Source organism: Limulus polyphemus, unplaced genomic scaffold (assembly GCF_000517525.1).
Source record: "Limulus polyphemus unplaced genomic scaffold, Limulus_polyphemus-2.1.2 Scaffold1090, whole genome shotgun sequence".
Classification (NCBI taxonomy): domain Eukaryota; kingdom Metazoa; phylum Arthropoda; class Merostomata; order Xiphosura; family Limulidae; genus Limulus; species Limulus polyphemus.
This window is the reverse complement of record NW_013666700.1, coordinates 228,445-248,456: the sequence shown is the minus strand read 5'-3', so window position 1 is coordinate 248,456 and position 20,012 is coordinate 228,445. Positions and strand designations below refer to the sequence as shown.

General features: G+C 32.4%; 3 protein-coding genes across 7 annotated transcripts in view; 2 read left to right on the top strand and 1 right to left on the bottom strand.

Moving 5' to 3' along the window:
* Window positions 1-12,049, top strand: part of LOC106462089 (vacuolar protein sorting-associated protein 52 homolog) — a 33,596-nt gene extending 21,547 nt beyond the window's left edge. For 2 of the 3 annotated variants that reach the window (XM_013921971.2, XM_013921972.2), the window contains exons 10-18: window positions 2,310-2,367; window positions 4,054-4,187; window positions 6,154-6,309; window positions 7,211-7,329; window positions 7,986-8,109; window positions 9,710-9,913; window positions 10,440-10,617; window positions 11,618-11,736; window positions 11,822-12,049. In XM_013921971.2, the coding sequence (XP_013777425.1) occupies window positions 2,310-2,367; window positions 4,054-4,187; window positions 6,154-6,309; window positions 7,211-7,329; window positions 7,986-8,109; window positions 9,710-9,913; window positions 10,440-10,617; window positions 11,618-11,736; window positions 11,822-11,968 (1,239 nt within the window). In that variant the 3' untranslated portion in view covers window positions 11,969-12,049. Of the gene's footprint in view, window positions 1-2,309; window positions 2,368-4,053; window positions 4,188-6,153; window positions 6,310-7,210; window positions 7,330-7,985; window positions 8,110-9,709; window positions 9,914-10,439; window positions 10,622-11,617; window positions 11,737-11,821 lie in introns of all 3 variants that reach the window. The other variant, XR_002611148.1, reaches the window with a different exon arrangement.
* Window positions 2,400-3,904, top strand: LOC111086429 (zinc finger protein 853-like). The gene is made up of 2 exons (XM_022389221.1): window positions 2,400-3,100; window positions 3,149-3,904. The coding sequence occupies exons 1-2, from the start codon at window positions 2,874-2,876 to the stop codon at window positions 3,807-3,809; spliced, it is 888 nt and encodes a 295-aa protein (XP_022244929.1). The 5' UTR covers window positions 2,400-2,873; the 3' UTR covers window positions 3,810-3,904.
* Window position 12,050: 1 nt separating the features above from the next.
* The window catches only part of LOC106462088 (E3 ubiquitin-protein ligase UBR4-like), a 115,009-nt gene continuing 107,047 nt past the window's right edge, over window positions 12,051-20,012 (bottom strand). For all 3 annotated transcript variants that reach the window (XM_022389219.1, XM_013921970.1, XM_022389220.1), the window contains 7 exons: window positions 18,520-18,776; window positions 17,578-17,703; window positions 15,681-15,875; window positions 13,739-13,823; window positions 12,708-12,941; window positions 12,372-12,531; window positions 12,051-12,278 (listed from right to left, as the gene is read on the bottom strand). In XM_022389219.1, the coding sequence (XP_022244927.1) occupies window positions 12,199-12,278; window positions 12,372-12,531; window positions 12,708-12,941; window positions 13,739-13,823; window positions 15,681-15,875; window positions 17,578-17,703; window positions 18,520-18,776 (1,137 nt within the window). In that variant the 3' untranslated portion in view covers window positions 12,051-12,198. The remainder of the gene's footprint in view (window positions 12,279-12,371; window positions 12,532-12,707; window positions 12,942-13,738; window positions 13,824-15,680; window positions 15,876-17,577; window positions 17,704-18,519; window positions 18,777-20,012) is intronic.

Genomic DNA, 20,012 nt, shown 5'->3' with positions numbered 1-20,012 from the left:
GTAATGTGGTCCTGCACTGCCTCACTTTGCCTACATTTGAACCACTCTCCCAGTGCCCCTTGTTTCACTTTCCATTATGTTTTCCTTCCTTCTCCTATTCGCCTGTGGACTTCAGTGGTCTGTTTATTTGCCATCAATGTTTCACATACTCTTTATCTTTTTACATATCTTCTTCTTTTTCTAGATCGTTTTTCCTCCCTAACACATCGGTGGCTCGTGAGGATAACGCCTCCGTTTAGCCACTTTCCCTTCTTTCTATTTCACACCTTTATCCTTGTTCTAGTTCAGATAGACTTCTATGTCCTGTACGTGCACTTCTCTGTTATATTTCCTGCATGGCTTCCTTCTGTAGTGTCCTTTCCTACCTCTTTCTTTCTTTTACCCACTTTTATAATTTCTGGGATTGAGTTTCATAAAAATCAAATGGTTCAGATCCGTATCTTGTCATAGTTCTCTCCCACTTGAATGTGTTCCTCTGTTTTTCTGCCCATATATGTGACATTTTTCCAAGATGGGCTAGGAGTATACGTGGTTCAAAAGTGGTGCAGTTTCCCACATCAGATCTTAGAATTTAACTGTTTCATCTTAGGGAGTGCCCTTAGGATGCTTTCGAAAGATGCTTCTTTCTTTACTATGTACTGATCCCTCCATGTATTCAATGTGGGATTCTAGCTATTTATGTGAGGGGAGGTAATGTACGGTATCGAAAGTTATAATTTTCATACAATGAAAATGTATTTCTGAAAGGTACGTACCTCTACTCACACTTACTACCTTTCCTCCCAACTGAAAACTGGTTCTTCCATCTTCTGCCAAAACTCGAAGTGGTACTTTGGTTGAAATGAATAGAGGTAGTCACATGCATCATGACAGTACGTCATATTCTTATTGGTGGAGGGTTGACTTATGATGATTTGCATGAGAGAGACATTGGAATTAGTCAATTCTAATGGAGGGGACATAGAAGGCTTGTGACATACATAAAATTTGTTTTGCATATAGAGGGCATCACTGAACGATAATAGAAATAAATTATAAAATTATAACTTTTGGTTTAAAATATTCCTATAAGAACCATCACTTTTGTTTTTAAGGAGGAGCTGATATTTCATTGTATTACTAAATTTTTTTTTCAGTTCTTAAACATTTTTTAGTAAGTATCTTGTGTTTTTTTTTTTTCAAGGGCAAATGTCATCATTAAGTTTAAAAACTTCTGTCTGTTTGAACTTCCTACTTTTGTCATCTAGGATATAACACTATAACTGAAATGTTCTGATTTATAACTTTGATTAAATTATAAATTTTATTCATATTTATTTTTACATAGTAATCAAGTAAAATGAAACTGCTAACCCTAATTTTGTTTTTTGCCCACAGAATTGTATATTTTATTTGTGTAACTTAAATATTTCAGCTTTCCTGTGCTGATAAAACTAGTTAGCATATGAAATAAAGTTGGAAATCAGTGGTTTTTGGACATATTTTTTGCTAATTTCCAGCTTAAAACTTTGAAAACAGTAAATTTTTCAAATTGGTTTAGTTAAAAACTAAAATTTAACTTTCTGTACTTTTGTTTTACAATTATCCATGCTTGTAAAGCAAACAAAATCATAATTATATAGTCTGACAGGTGGGATTGTTTGTTTTCTTTCTCATGATCTATTTGGCCTTTTTTGTTATATTGGGTGTAAATTGGTAAACTTGAAATGTGTCTAAAACCTTTTCAAACATGGGGTAGGATACAGCTGTCCATAATGTCTAAAAGGATCACAGAGATAACTTTTATAGCTAGATATATAATAAAATAAATACTATATATATATATATATTTTAATGATAGATAAGGTATTTCAAAATTTCTTTAAACAAAGTGGGCTAGCACATGAAACTTAAGGTCAGGGATTTGTTTTAATACCAAGAAGTATCCATATGAAACCTGACTTTCAGGTCAGTAGTTATGGGTTTATTACATACTCTACAGCTATGTCAAAGTAGTAATTTTTATTTCCTTTTAAATAGTCAATTTACCAAAAAATTTAAGTTAGGTTAAAAACATTTCATTGTTTATCATGTTGCATCTGTAAAGTGTCTTGCATTCCAAGTGTAATGACATTTATTGTTATGATGCTAGTGCGGAAGTGGACACTAGGCTGGAAAGGGTTAATAAATTCATAAGATATAAACTTTGTAGATTTTCTGTTGAATTATAATACACTGATATTTAATATTTTAAAAATTATTGGTTTAGTAATGGTAGATGTGATGACTTACTCAGTGTGTACAACTTAGTTTAATTCTTTGGTTAACAGTTTGAAGAAACCGCTGACAAGGATGACTTAATGGGAGTAGAAGATACAGCAAGGAAGAATATCCTTTAGTTCTCAAACATTTTTATATTTTTATTTGAAATTTTTGTACTGAATAGTAAAAAAAAATCAGAGAAAAACATGAAGTTTTCTAAATGATTGTTCATTACATTTTATTTAAGTCATTATGATAACTTAAAATTGAAATTAAAGAAGAATGTAATAATATGTCAACCACACCATATTTGCTATATCCAATGCTGATGAGGCTTTTTGCTCAGTACCAGGGCTTATCAGGCCAGTTGGTGTATGACAGACATGGTGGTTGAGATTGTTTTGGTGTGAACTATATTACAGTGATAAACCGTAATTTTTATCATTTTATTTAAATTACTACACATCAGAATTTGATTAGTGATATTTAGTTACATTACTTATTTTAACATCAGAGTGTTTATTATTAATGTTAATCGTTTACTTATTTCATTTGAATTAACGTTACTCTTCATTCAGAAGAACTTATGAGCCAGTAAATTAATCTTTTTTTTTGGTTCTGGAGCTTGTCAAATGACTACAGCATCGATGGAAGAAGACTACATTAATAATTATAAGAACATTATGAGTGAAAGTAAAGATGAATGTATTCATACATCCAAACACATTATATCTATTATATCCAGTGTTGAAGAGGTCTCTTGCTTATACCAGGGCTCATCAGATCAGCTAGGATACAACAGACTTAATAGTGGTCGAAACCATTTACATCATCAGTTACGTGAACAACAACTGTTATGGTGTGAGCTATATTTACATCATCAGTTACTTGAACAACAACTGTTATGGTGTGAGCTATATTTACATCATCAGTTACTTGAACAACAGCTGTTATGGTGTGAGCTATATTTACATCATCAGTTACTTGAACAACTGTTATGGTGTGAGCTATACTTACATCATCAGTTACTTGAACAACAACTGTTATTGTGTGAGCTATATTTACATCATCAGTTACTTGAACAACAACTGTTATGGTGTGAGCTAGATTTACATCATCAGTTACTTGACCAAGAACTGTTATGGTGTGAGCTAGATTTACATCATCAGTTACTTGAACAACTGTTATGGTGTGAGCTAGATTTACATCATCAGTTACTTGAACAACAACTGTTATGGTGTGAGCTAGATTTACATCAGTTACTTGACCAACAACTGTTATTGTGTGAGCTATATTTACATCATCAGTTATTTGAACAACAACTGTTATGGTGTGAGCTAGATTTACATCATCAGTTACTTGACCAAGAACTGTTATGGTGTGAGCTAGATTTACATCAGTTACTTGACCAACAACTGTTATGGTGTGAGCTATATTTACATCATCAGTTACTTGACCAACAACTGTTATGGTGTGAACTATACTTACATCATCAGTTACTTGACCAACAACTGTTATGGTGTGTACTATACTTACATCATCAGTTACTTGAACAACAACTGTTGTAATTTTTATCAACTTATCTAAGTCGTGTTAGTGACTGTTAATTTGATTTTATAAAGTATATACAATTATTTGCTACTGTGTTTCATCTTGTTGTTGTTTTTTCAGGTAGTAAAATAAAACTACAAACTACACTGAACAAGAATTTGAAGTTTTTCATTTTTGGTAAAGTTTTCTACCTATTTTTTCAACTGTTAAATTGTGGTATAGGTACTAGTATGTAGTGTGATTTTCCCTAACTTTTCTCATGTATCTTCTCCACCAAACCTTCGTTAAAGAACAAGGCCACTATTTTTACTCTTGGTGATCGTGGAAATGTACTGACCACTGATCTTGAAAGTCCAATTTTGGTACCCCATACGGCCCAAAAAAATGAAACTAAAGTATGAAAAAAAATTTACTTTACTGTTATAAGAACAATTAGTTGTATTACAGTGTAATAAAAACATCAAACTGTCTTCCAACAGTGAAATCAGGCTTGACTAATATTGTTAGTCTTTTCTTAGCTGTGTTATTATTCTTGTTTGTAAGTTAAATATACTTGATTGACTAAGAACAAAACAAATTAGTCTTAAAGCTTGCTGTTTCTGTTTTTTTACAGCTAATACACTGGATGTTTTCAAAATAGAAATTGCTGGAAAGTCATTGTAATTTGTTTGGTTTAGAGTTTTAAAAGAAAACATTTTTTAATGTTAAATTCAAGTATGTATTTTTATCTTTATATTTATGTAAAAATGTCAATAATACCCAAGTAAGGTTTGTTTCCAAGTTTATCAAGGAATGTGAATTGAGCTTGGTTAATTGCTGAGGAGTGAATCTGGTTTGGAGTTTACAAGCCTAAAAGAAATGGTTTTCAAGTTTATCGAGGAATTTAAGTTGAGCTTGGTTAATTGCTGATGAATGAATCAGGTTTGGAGTTTATAAGTCTAAAATAAATGGTTTCTAAGTTTATCGAGGAATGTAAGTTGAGCTTGGTTAATTGCTGAGGAGTGAATCAGGTTTGAAGTTTTCAAGCCTAAAAGAAATGGTTTCCAAGTTTATAGAGGAATGTAGTTGAGCTTGGTTAATTGTCAAGGAGTGAATCAGATTTGGAGTTTTCAAGCCTTAAAGAAATGGTTTCCAAGTTTATAGAGGAATGTAGTTGAGCTTAGTTAATTGCCAAGGAGTCTTAAGTATACGGTTTGTTTACAAGGTTATCGAGGAATATGAGTTTAGCTAAGTGAGTTGCCAAGGGGTGAATCGGGTTTGGAGTTTACAATTCTTAAGTATATGGTCTGTTTGCAAGGTTATCGAGGAATATGAGTTTAGCTAAGTGAGTTGCCAAGGGGTGAATCGGGTTTGGAGTTTACAGTTAAAGTGTTAAATAGATTTTTGTTGTTGTTGTACAATTTAAAACAAACTAGCAGCAGGTGAACACTGATAAAGTAATGCTCACTTGCCATCAAGGAATTACTTATAATAACTACAAATGTCATAGTAATCTACCATGCCCTTGAAAATACTTTGTTATACGAAACACACAAAGTTAATAGATGTAAAGTCGTCATTATGGTCTCAAAACTATTTGCTTACATTGCAACCACAATAGCTAGGTACCTACAGTATCAAACACCTGTAGATGTACTGCTTCTCAGTCTCATTTAGGTTCCAAAACTATTTGCTTAGAATTACAACCATAATAGCTAGATATATAATTATACCACGGTCTCGTGTATTTGTTGTGAAGATATTATTACCAGTGCTTTAATTGTGATGTGTTTTTAACTTAAATTATTTTATGGTCAATATTTAATGGTGCTTTTCTATTTTTATCATGGCCATTAAATATGTGTTGTTAATGATATGATTCTGGTAATATTATATCTGGTCTGGTGGTTAGGGACTTGACTCACAATCTGCAAGTTGTGCGTTTGAAACCTTATTGTCAAACATGCTCGCCCTTTCAACCCTGGGGACACTTGTGATGGTCAATCCCACTATAAATATTGATTAAAAAGAATAGCCCAAAAGTTGGCAGTGTTGACTAGCTGCCTTCCTTCTAGTCTTTCACTGCTAAAATGAGGGACAGCTACCTGGAGAGGAGATGGGCACTGTCAGGTAAAATTTGCCCCAAAATCACTAAGGATGCATCAGCATCTAATTTGCCTTAACAGTCGTAAGTGACCTTGGGACTCAGATTTTATCCATCATTGTTTGATTAACACCTAATTTATTATTGTAATAATAAAAATATATTCATATCTTAATAATTTAAATTTGGTTCTTAACAAGTAAAAGAAAAGGGCAACTTAATTATATATTTGTTTTATACATCATTCTTTGAAACAAGCTATTTAACTCTTTTTTCAGTACACATTTGAGAGTCTCTTTCGTAGCCAGCAGTATGCTTTAGTGGACAATGCATGCAGAGAATATCTATTTCTAACAGAGTTCTTCATGGTCAGTGGGACAGGGGCACAGGATCTATTTCATGCGGTGATAGGTAAAACTTTGACCATGTTTATGGTGAGTGCTGTTTAGTAGACTCTGTCATTAGGCTGAATTATTAAAGCTCCGAGTATAGAAATTTAATACTCTTCAGATGTCTATTGGTAATGCAAGTTGTTATAGCTGTCCATAAATCCTCATTGTTTTTCAAATAATTTAAATTTACTGATTAAATACAGGCTGTTTTATTAATGATACACTGAATAACGTAATCTTTATCATAATAAAATAAAACTAGGCTGTTGATTAAGTGTGTAATGTTTAAAATCAAGTTTATACAATTGGAAGTTTAATAAAGCTGTCAATGGCTTTTACTTAAAAACATGTAGAAGTGTGTAGAAACATATAACATGTAGTGTTTTTAAGTGAAAGCTGTTGATTACTTTATTAAACTTTTAATGTGTAAATAGGAATCATTGCATTTTAATTACTTATTTGATTTTAGAGTGTTGATATATTTTCTTTTTTATTGTCGTTAAAAGTCTATCCAAGATTTCACTAACTGAGGTGCAGTATGAAACATTTAATGTTATGGTATTAAACACCAAAAGCTGAGGAAACAATGAAATTAGTAGTTCTCATGTTCATTATAAAAATCACACAAGGTTTTTTCAGATATTTTTCTCCACTGTTTATGCAATAGCATTTTGGATAGACTTTTGTATGCTAACTGGCGAGTTCTAGAATTAAATGAAAAACTCTTTTGAAGAGACTTCAGGTGGTAAAAATATATAAAATTCACAATGCAGTAACTAAGAACATGGAAAAAACACCTGCAGTCTGGTATGATTTTTTATTATGAATGTTAAGCCTATTGGTTTTATTATTTTGTCATTTAACAGTCACTTAAAATTACTTTTTAATGAAAACTTGACTCCATCTCAGAGAGTTTGCTTAATACATTTTCTTACTTGATTAGAAACACGTTGATGTTTACATACAAGATTGTTATGACTCCATTGCTGTATTCTTATGTATCCACATTATTCATCGTTTCCAACTGCTGATGCATAAAAGGGCTGTACCTGCATTGGATAAGTGAGTAGATATTTGTTATTGTTAATATACACAATTATTTGTTTCTCAAAGTCAGGTGATATGCAACAAATTTTTTGCATGAGCTCTGATGTTAACTTTAGGGAAGAGATACTATCAATTCTAGTTAAGCTGTTGGAGAAAAATTTAATAACAAATATTACGTGATAAAACATTCGAGATTACTTTGAGAGAAGGTTAGAATTGTTTTTGTTAATCTCAGTCGTCATTATGGTCCTAAAATTATTTACTTACATTGTAATCAGAAAGTTAGGTACCTTAAAATATGAAACGCATGTTAGGAGGCTTGTAATTAAATATTTGGCTTCCGTTTTAGTTTTCGTAATCATGTTTTTCTGCTCTGAGCAGGAAAGAGAATATGTTTAACCTATTTATTGCTTAGTTATTTTAGAGTAATCTGTTGTATGTTTCCTGTTCTAACTAAAGAATTAACACTTTGTGCTAAAAATTTAATTTTGTCTATCCCACCCCTAAATGCTGCTGCACATTCAGACAATTAAAAGATAAAATCTCTGTTCTCAACTTATACCGAGTCAGTATTATTTAGATATTTAAAGAAATTTATTTATCAACCAAATGTATATGGACAAAAAGTAGCTTCTATAAAATTAGTTAAATTGTACTTGCTGATCCTCAAGGTACTGGGAGGCTTTACTGCAGCTCTTTTGGCCAAGGTTTGAGTACATCTTGCAGTTAAATATACAGAGTGTTCGGGACTGTGACCCACAGAAATTTGGGTCCTTCGACTTGCGGCCTCATTATGTAAGTATATCGACTCCTCCTTAAATGTATATATATTAGAGGTTTAATTACAAATTAATATGTTGCTGTGTAACAGAATGTACAGTCTGATATGCCGGTCACTTGGTCTACGTATCATGTAATGTTATAACTTTTTTTACTAATGTTGTGCAATTAACCTCAACAGCAGAATTAACTATTTGTATTAAAGAACTAATCACATTTGTGGACCTGGTGGTTAAGGCACTAAACTCACAATCTGTGGGATTGAAACCCTACTATACATTGGTAAAGAGTAACCTAAGAGTTGACTTTCTACCTTTTCTTTAGGGATGGCTAGCACATATAGCTGTCATGTAACTTTATGTGAAAATTAAACCAAATCACATTTGTGAAAGAAACAATTTTATTAACCCTATGCACACGGAAGGACCAAAGTGCACATGTCAAGACCTTTTTTTTTTTATATAGCTGCATTCAAAATCTAATCAATAAGTTTGGAATCAAAACCTTGAATTATAAATATTTAAATACCCAGTCTTCATTTCTCTGTATCATGTGATGCACCTGTACTACAAATTGTCCATTTAAGATCTTTTGAGGGTCTTTACAGCCTCCGAGCTTTTTCCTTTACTTATATATATATATACAAAGTTGAACCCACATGCCAGGCCCCTTCAAAAAATGTTGGTGATTCTCTCCAACATTTGGTATTGGATTATTTATAACCACCAGACAATGCAGATTGTTTGTTTTGGCATTGTTTTGTGCTCCGAGCAGGAGTGTGAATTTTTTAAATCTATTTATTGCTTAGTTAGAAAGTCCAGTTAAATTATAATTGTTGTATATTTGAAGAATTAACTTAGTGAAAAATATGAGGCCTAACTCTGTTATGGTTTACACCAGCAAAGATCACAATAAGTCATGTACTATGTTTGTTGTTTTTGACAGGAGGATTGGTGCTAAGTACAATATTAAAAATATATGTGAAGAGGTATCAATTTATTTTATTACTTATTTTTCAACTATACATACAGAAAGTGTGTATAAAAAACTTGATTGATTTAGGAGGAGGTTCTAGAGGACATGCAAATGAAATATAAAAACTGGAAGAAGAAACAAGTATTTTTATTCTTAACATGTGAATCAAACTCACTTAGTAAATTAACCCATTTACATATGGTTAAGGTTCCCTTGTCTTGCTAACTTTAAAGTTGGTCCCAAGTGAATAGTGGGTGAGCTTTGGTTAAAATCTTGAACACATGTACAAGGGTAGGGGCTATTATAAATAAAGTAACATCTCTAAGAAGGAAGGTCTCCAAAAGTTTTGAGGATGACTCATCGTCGTGATCGTAAATTACTCCTAAGGCCATTCAAGTAATGCAAAAATTTGTCATTTATATTTTGTTAAAGGAACATTTTAAAATGAGTTAATTGAAATATATACATAATACATTTAAAATGGCACGTTTCTACGCTTTCCAGTACAAAACATTTATCCCACTACTCGATTGAGCCAGATTGTAAACACATCAGCCATAGTGTTTTGGATTTCTTGTTGACAATGAGGTTCCAGTGTTAGTTACCTAGAAAATGTGGAAACTGTTTTATTCTCGTGTAGATAACAAGAAGATATGCTGAATTTTCTGCTGCACTAGTTGGAATAAACGAAAATTTCCCCAGTGAACAAGTCACTCGTCTACTGGCAGCATTACAAGGAGAAGTGGAAAACTTTATCCTCAGAATGGCAGCAGAGTTTCCTGGTCGCAAAGAACAGCTAGTTTTTCTCATAAACAACTATGACATGATGCTTAGCGTGCTCTTGGTAAGTTAGAGATAATAATTATCTACAGAGTTGTTTTAATTAGACCTTTAAGCAAGTATTACATGTCTGTTGTCTAGGAAAAAAGAAAAAAATTATAATTATTATAATGTCCATTTTCTGGTAGCATTTCTCATCAATACATTTGATATCTGTCATTTAGCTCACTAAACATTTTGCGGTAAAGTTATCCATCAGATGCTCCAGGAAGATTGTTTGTTTTGTAAATGGAAAGTTCTCTTATTTTTTCCTTTTTTATTGCAAGCTTATACAATGCATGAAAAATGACGCTTCTTAAGTTATATTTCTTGTTACCAATTTATATTAGTTGATAATAATACCTTAATCACCTTACCAGCTCAAAATGGTGCTTCTGTGTAAGGATTTATAAGCAGGCAATTCAATCAAGATTATTGCAAATGGAGTTCTTAGACTGACAAAAAAGCCACAGTGGTGCTATAAATGATAAATTTTTGCATGATTTTCTGTCCGATTTACATCATATTGAGATGCACTTTTTCTTTTGGAGGAGCGAACTCGTGAAGACTCTAAAGAGTCTGAAAGTTTCAAGGAACTACTGAATGCACGAACACATGAGTATGTGGAAGAAATTCTGTCTCCCCACTTTGGAGGGCTCATAAGTTTTGTAAAGATGTGTGAGAACTACTTAGAGAGAGGCCAGTCTGAACATTTAAAGAAAGAAGAAAGTAAGTAGACTTATTTTAAACTTTAAACATTTAATTTGTTCAGTTAAGACTTCTCTAAACGCAAGTGGAAATTGACTCAAATTCCCTTAACAAGTTACTAATGCTTTGGGTGATGCTAAGTTATACCCAAAACATTTGGATGTGTTTACCATTTTTTCTTAAGTGTGAATGTGATGAACTTGTAAAAATTGCAGTTTAACTACTTTTAGAAACCCTAAGGAATCTAAAATTTTTAACCCCAGCAGAGATAGATATGTTTATTCAACTGTCCTTTTGAATTTTGTATGAACATCTATAAGAATTTTTTAAACCTATTTAGAAAGCCAGATAAATTATAGTAGTTTTGGGACATTCTGTTCTAAATGCAAAGAGCTCAAAGACAACACAATAACTGAATTGTAAACTTCTTCACTTACCCTCAGTACTAAGACAGTAAGTGAAAAAATTGCTGTTACCTTACTTCTAACAAGGAATCTCTGTAAGGATTACTTAATTTTTTTTTTGACAAACTGGCAACTTCTGATTTTTACCTAGAGAGTATGAAAGTCACCTTTCACATTAACTGACTTTGAAAAAATCAGAATTCTTTATAACACAGTCAAATCAACTAGATTCCTGGTTATATACTATCATGTTTTGTATTTATTGCATGGAAGAGGTTCTTGTAACTAGTGTGTCATTAATTGAGGTAGAAATACAGACTGAATTCTGACATTTATTATGGAAATAGAACAAAATCAACTAATCTTACACTATGAAATATTAATCCATGTTATTTCCCTTCCGTGCTGGTATGTTGATGAATCTAATTGGACTGTTCTGCATCTGTTATAAGCCAGACTTTGAGAACATACCCTACAATTACAGTGTTTTGTGGACGATAGTTTGCCTAGTTTTCACTCAAATAAAGTACGTAGGTGTTTTGTACAAAAGCTAGTTATTTGTTTAAGATATCTTTAGCATGTGAGGGGTCAGTTAATTGTATAATAAATATTTTTAGAAAAAGTACCTCAACTTGTACGTTCTTTCAACTCGGGCTGGAAAGGTTCTCTGGATGACATCAACAAAGACATCATGAAATCCTTCACAAACTTCAAAAATGGAACCAACATCTTACAGGTTAGTTTGTTAATTAATAGTAATTTGAAGTTAAGACATGCAATATTTCCCCATTCTATTTTCATGTTGTTTTTTTTCTAAACAGGTGGCATTAACACAACTGATCCAGTATTACCATCGTTTTCATAAAGTTCTATCCCAGAATCCTTTCAAGAACCTTCCCATTCGGAGTGAACTCATTAATATTCATCACTTAATGGTAGAGGTGAAGAAGTACAAAGCTAATTTTTAAACCTCTAAAAGTTATTGTAATATACAAGAGGATGTAGAAATTGTGTTCCAGTTTGAAAATAAAGTCATTCCACAATACAAAGTTAATGCTTGGTAAATTTACTTCCAATAATTAACACCTAATTATACAACAATGCAATGCTCAGAAACTACAATAGCGGGGATCACACACGCACACAAAAATTACTTTATCTTCATAAATTTTGAAAGAGGAGATAAATACTAATAATCTCAGGCATCTTGGGTTCTTGATACCATCTGAAGTGTCTCCTGAAGAAAACTATCAGGATCTGGAATACTACTCAGGAGCCCTAAAACAAAGCAAGAGAAAAACATTAAAAAATGTAGTACAGTATAGATGCTGTATAACTTTTCACTGAAAATTATCTATGATACAGCCTTACCAACAACATCACAAAATTCCATGAAGGACTGACACAGCAGTAGTTCGTCTTCGTAGGTCCTTAGCAGTTTATCTCCAGCTTCCAAAAGAGTCTGATCATTGTGGCGGATGTATTCTGCTACTGCTGGAGCCCATTCTTCTCCGACACTTACAGAAACTCGCTGAAAGAAAATGTTAAAACAAGTGTTCATACACGTGCAAGGTTAAACAGGTTTCCAAAAAACAACATGCATCAGGACAGATAAGCAGGAAAAAATATCTCCATACATTTTCCAACAACTTGGTGTTGGTGAAACTTTTTATAAATTAGAGGAGGACACAAAACTGGTTGTCATACCTTCCATAGAATTGAATAGAATGCATTAATCAGCCCAAAAAATAGAAGAGCAGGCTTGTAAACATTATAGTCCTTTGGCTGAAGGTCACTAAGAGAAGCAGTACCCTGAGGTGAGCAGTGCCTAGCTTGGGCAAGGATAATTAATCTTCTCAAGAAAGCTACACGGTTTTCATGCCATTTGGTATTGGAATGTACTAGAACAGACATTGTTAACCAGTAGTACGGACCTTCCGCCTACAAAAAAATAGAAATATGCTTTATGGAAATTTTTTGAAATAATAATCTCTAGTCAGCAGTATCACCCAATTATACATATAACACACTACTACCTTACAACTGAGTTAATCAAAAGTTAAAGCTTGAACTGCAACCCTCTGTATTTATGTATATTCAGCAACCACAATGACTTTATTACTGACACACTGATCATATCAAAACCAAATAATTTTAATTCTACCGATGTTTTTTTCTAGAAACATTATGCTTATTAGTCAAGAAAAACTACAGCTAGGTCAGTGAACTGTTTGTAACAAACCTTTTTTCTTTCAACTAGCCTAAATGTCAGGATCTTTAGTACACTTTTTTTTTTTTAAAGAAATTTTATTTATCAGTACTGGGAAACAACATAGCCAGATGTGAATGAAAAGGGTGTACTGCACATTATATATCTTCAATTAGTGAAAAAGTAAAAATAAATTATACCTAAAAAATTTGCTTTTACAGGATTCCTTTTGTTAATAGATCTGACCAGTTTCTAACAATCTTGTAAACTGAGAATTTTTTATATTTAAAGTTAGCTATAGCATATATTCAATTAAACCTTATTATGGAATACCACAAGAAGTCTTTCAGTTTAGTGGCATGTTTTCAGCTAAATATATACATACACAAGTTCTTAACACTGCCTGGCCTGGGGTCCAAAGTTTAATGAAAAGTCAATATTTGGCTCTAACATGATAATTATAGTAAATATATTTCACTGGATTATTCTTTTAATTTTCCCCACATCAGAATTATCAATCAAAACCTACCTCAAAGCAATTTTCTACCCATTTATCTGGAGGAGCTTCAAGGAAGTTGGTTATGTTCTTGTCTTCTCTAGCTGTACATCTTGTTCTAAAGACACAAAAATGTAACTCATACCAAGGATGAAGTTAAATATCACATCTTAACATATTGGATGTAAAACAATTACACGCAGATAAACAAAAGAATGAATTATTCATATAGCCTAAAAAAATGCTTTAATATTTCTAATCAAATTACACTACTTTCATGACATAAATCATTTTTAGAATTCTTTCATTGAAAATTATGAAATATTTCTATTTATCTCCAAATAATACCCATAAGAAAAAAAGTTCATTTAATAAAGAACACCTGACTCAAAACTGGTATGTGCTTAATGGTAGATACACTTACTGTTGAAGAGAGCGATCTTTTGGTGGAACCTACATGTTTTATTTTTTATTTTATTATACATATATATATATATTTATACTATATATAATATATACTATATATATATATATATATATATATATATATATACACATACTACAGCCTTCCGTGAACCACATAACTAGACAGCTTGGCATAAAGTCACCCAAGCAAGTAATGTTATAGCTGTTGGTGTGGTGCAAGATATGATTTCATTTCTAATTCTTTTTGGATTTTTTTTTTAAATAGCTCACTGTTACAAGCTATGCACTAAGGACAAAGCTTATACATAATATTTCCTTTTAGAACGATTAAATAAAATCAAGTAATTTTACAAACCTCTGTTAGGGATACATTTCACTATTTACTGTCCCCTTTGACAAAAAAAAGAGCATGCTATCTGTAAACGGTGAAATTATAATTATTCGTTTTTAATTTTCTGGAAAGCTACACAAGGGCTATTTATGCTAGCCATCTAATTGAGCAGTGAAAGACTAGAGAGAAGGCAGCTTGTCATCACCACCACTACCAACTCTTGAGCTACTCTTTTACCATCAAATAGTGGGATTGACCGTCACATTAAAACGCCTCGACACCTGAAAGGGCGAGCATGTTTGATGGGATGGGAATTCAAACCTGCAACCTTCAGATTGCAAGTCAAGTGCCCTAACCACCAGGCCATACCGGGCCCAACAAATTATTAGGAACAGTTATCTGCATTAGCTGAACAATAGCTTCAGTTATTCCGATACTGTTGGCATAGTAACAAGGCTTCAATGTTAATGAACAGAACCAATGAAACTGCAAACAAATACAATTTCAGAACGTTCTTAAGGATAGTGTTTAACTTGCTAAATCTATAAAAAAAAAGACAAAAAACTGACGTATCCCAAGTTCTTATGAAGCTAGTTTTAGGGACAACTGTATTGTTACATTTATTCTGATGGGTTAATAAATACTCAGTTCAGAGCCACTGATGATGATATGGTGTTCAAGAGTAACTTGATTCAAGATCAAGCCCCAATGCAAGTTCAGTTAGTTTTTGTTGTACTTGGATACCATCTTTTAACATGCAAGCAGTTACACTTGCAAAAGCAGGTTCAAACCTGGGTTACTAACCGATAGTAAATATTTTAACTACCGACAAACTAAACCACCTTGTTGTAGGTGCTTTAACCTGGGGATTTCTTTAATATTCACAATCACAGAAGACAAAAAGCTATTAAATCAGTATGCCCGATAGAATGAGATTTTTAGGAAATTATTCTAAGATTTACTGCACATGCTAAATAAAGTTTAAAGTTCAATAGAAATCATCACTATAACCATCTTTAACTCAAAATGTAATAACATGTAAAATTTAAGAAATAATAAAACCTTTTACTTTCCTATCAAATATTATACCTGTTTCTAAAAATACGTAGTGCTCAACATATCGTAAATAATGTATGTTACAGTGACCTGTTTAATGGAAAAGACTCAAGCTGGCTTAAGATAAATGCAAGTGTTGAACAGGAAAACGAGTTTTCTTACGTGTTGATGACATAGAGAGCCATGTGGGCAAGGTAAGGAATAAGATATATGTTGCTCTGAGGGCCACCACCTCCACTTTCTTCGCTGAAAGACTTTTCTTTGGCAAACCTCAAGAGAAGCAACTTAAGATCGTGGACTGTGGAAGAGTAGCTGATATCTCGATGACCTGTACTTTCTTGCAGATAAGTATTATGTCTGGTCAAGAAAGAATAAAAAAACCTAGTGTATTAAAAACATTCTGTGTCATTTGATCAAATAGTAAACATATTTTAATGGCTTCACAACAGATCGACGAAAGTTGTGGGTGGTACTTAGAGAAAAGTTGTTTATTCTTTATTTATGGATAAGTAATTAAATACATTTTAAACTTTTTTTTTTCTCTTTTTAAACCATATGTTTCACTAGGTTTACCTAACGAAACATAGTAATGTTCAAAAAGGTTTTTAAAGATACTTACTTGTTTATCTGTAAATAAATTTGTTTTTATTTAGTTTGACAAGTTCTGCCTATAAATTGTTCAAGTACTTTATTCTGTATAATTAACACTTGAAACCATCAATACTTGGTAAAACTATAATTATAGAACTGAGAAGAACAAAGATAATTGTAAAATATTTCATTTATTGTGACCATGGTTTTGCCAGTAAAGGCATCATCAATACATTTCTATTTATTCCACAAGAAAGCATCGCTGTGTCTACCACTCAAAACACCACATATGAAACCAGAATTTCCACAAAAAACCTTTGAAAATTGTTCAACATAATCACTTACATCTTGTTATAACAAGATATCTGAGGCATATGTAATTACTTGTAAACCTTCAACCATTTGTGTTTACTATGAGTTGAATTATATTACATTTGGTGGCACCCCTTAAAACTTGAACATTTCTTTGATCTAATTAGTGTTTTAGAAATTAGCTTTAATTGTTAGGGTGGTTATAGTGTGACCAAAGACACAGAATGAAATTATGTTAGATTAAAGAAAGACTGATTGTAGTGATAAAAATGTCCAAATAACTGGCAAAAAGTTCTACTTTTGAAATTTAAGCAAGTAAAAACAAAATTTATTTACTAGACATGACTGTTCACCGTTATGGTAGGTGGCATTAGCAGCATTTTGGTGCTACTCACTGTTCTATTATATCATTTCGTTAAACCTAAATACCCACTACTATCCACTTCTGCTCTAAAGTCTGTGTAAAATATTACAGAAAAATATAATTCTAGTTAAATGTACATGTGAAAAAGATATGTATGGATCTGCTAGATTTCCACTGATCAGTTTTGACTAACCTGCCAGATTTTCTACTATCTTCCAAATTCAAAATATTACATACATGGAAAAAAACAACAACAAAAAAATACTAAGTTTACAATACTGTTAATATCCACTTTTTTGTTTGTTTAAAGAAAAGCAGAGCCAACAACACTGGTTAACATACTGGATGAGAAGACGTAGCCTCCACATGGTTACTTAAGATCTTATTTGTTGAGAGAAATCAGTGATAAAAAACCACAGTTGCTTTATCTATGAAATAGAATATATTTTGAAGCTAACAGGACACTAGTTTTAAGTACATTTATATGAGCTTTCTGATCTTATTACGTCTAAAAGCATCTTGATTTAAGAAAATAAACATGTTAATTTTGAACAAACTTTGCTTTTCACTAACAAATCATGTGTAAAAAATGATACTTTACTTTTCCAAATCTGATTGTGTCACAAAATATGGTCTTAACACGAGAATCCATACACGTTTTCTCGATGATATGAGGGGAGGATGAGAGGATAGTTTTTAAGTTCTACAATTACATATTAAATCCTGCTATTTTAATAAAGAAACTCTCAATGTCCCCAGCTGATAAGCTTGCAAGTTAAAGAATTTGCTTACCTAGCCAAGCAACTGGCAAATGCCGACTCTGGTACTTTTGGTCCCCATACAGGCAATAAACCATTGCACTTTGTGTTGGCATTTTGAAGTGCTGCACTTTCCCATTCATCTCGTCCTCGAGCATGCCTATTATATGGTAATGGTTTTTAAATTTAATAAACTACAGTATTATAAAACACACTATTTTTTTATGATTAAGACTAAATTGAAGGGTGAAGAAACTAAGGCTATGATAACATACCTAAGGATATAACATCTTCCTAATTACAGCTGTCTGCCAGCATAAAACCTCCTATTAGTTTAGACAATTCAATCTTAAGGAAATTAAACCTGCTTAAAACCACCAAGCAGTTTACTGTACATATTAAAGATGATTAGATTTACCTGATTCATCAGACTGTCTACTATATATCAAAGATCACAAGTTAACCCTGGCTCAAGCCAGACTGTTTACTATATAATAATGATTAAAAGTTTTACCAGACTCAAGTGATTACTCTATTATACATTAAAGGAGCATTCTCAAAGTGTTGGGCACACTTCCCCACCATGGGGATGCAAGTGATCTCTTGGGGGGAGGGTGGGGGTGGCACGAGTGATAAGGTTAGAGTCAATAATGCAAAATTAATCATTTTAATATATTTTTATTAAAAAATTAATAAGTAATTAACTACAACACAGTATTTCAATGTATATCCATGCATTATATTTTTGTCATTTAACTCAGTGTGTAAAAAAAGGTGGGAGGGGAAGGGGAGAGGGTGTAGATGACAAAAGTTTGGGAAATGCTTCATTAAAGATAAAAATATTTGCCTTATTATTTATTTGTTTGAGATTTTAAAAAATAAACTTTCTGCTGGTTCAGTTTTGTATTAAAAATATAAAGCTATAAATTACTAGACTTACATTAAAATTGTTTACTTTTTAAGCATATAAACCTACCTGACAGCATCCATGTGACAGTCTACGTGTACCACATTGAAGTGAGTAACAGTGGTGTAACCTGGAACAGTGGTATAACTAGGGGGTTTCCTGTTACGATTATCGAAATCATCCACATTGCAACGCTTAGTGAAGGTGTAAATACCTAAAACTTTGGTGGGTTGAAACATGTAACCTTCTCGACAGATGATACAGACTAGGCCAGACTCTTCTCCCAGTTCTTCTAACTGTCTCACGTAAGTACTCTTAGCTTTAACCTATATAAAAGTTAGAACAGTTTTGGTAGTACCACTTCAGAAAGAAAAGAAATATATTATAAACCAAAGTAACAAAAGTAATGGAGAAACACACCCTGAAGAGGAATGGTATATTCTTACATTGGAATCCCATTTTAATAGCAATTGGTTTCACTTTTAGTGTTAATTACAAACTGGATGCTGTTTCTAACTGTTTGTTAACTACTGATACAACATCTCATGGAATAGACCACCAAAGTTCTTGGAAGACAGCTTCAAGAAAATCATTTAAAGTTAGGTTGGGGCTTTAAACTAACCATGGCAGATACTGAACATAATTCATTTCAACAACTGCTAGACATTATGGAGCATAGTTTTTGTTTTTTTTTTCTTAATAGAAGTTTACCAAATATTACTATGCTACAAGGCATTCATTGCTCCTATAACTATTATCAGTAGAGCTAGTCCAAACCAGCTAAAACGGACTCACAATACAATACTATTATTTTACAAGTATAGGCTTACACAGCTAAATATAAGGCTTTCTTAAGGTTGGATAAAACTCATGCTTATCCATACCACACAAACAGTGGGTGGTGGAATTAGTTTCTCCAAATAATAGCTCAAACCCTAACGAGTCTTGAGACCATGACTGTGAAAACTGGCTGCAGGTTATCCATCAGCATGAAGACTCCATATGTACAGTGGAAGTGCTAGGTTGTAGTTACTAATCTTTTATTACAGTCCATAGTGATGCATTTAGACTAAACTAATGAGAGATTCCCCACACTATCACACCCAGAGGTCTATATTTCTTCGTATATCCCAAAGTGGATTTCGTTACAATGATTTTGACACTCATATCACTATTACTACAACCATAAACATTCTTTATGAATGTCTGTGAGCTCCTTTCATTTTGCCATCTTGATTTTCGTTGGTTACCTGTGGCAATTATTGACCTTTACAAACCTTACATGGGATTCACTATACACATATCAACCCTATCACCACAGGCATCCTTTACTGCACATCACAAGGTTTTAGTGACTTACATTTACAATTTTATTAATCTACTTTACTAATTGCTATACCAATTAGTATAGCATAAAATCTTACCTAATAATCCATATTTTAATAGTATACAAGTTTTAAGTTCTTAATCTTATAAGGCAGTATTTTAAAAAATCCAGAATTTTCCCCTAGTGTGACATTTTCTCTAGGCATCTCCTCTTCTCTATTTTATCCACCACCCTT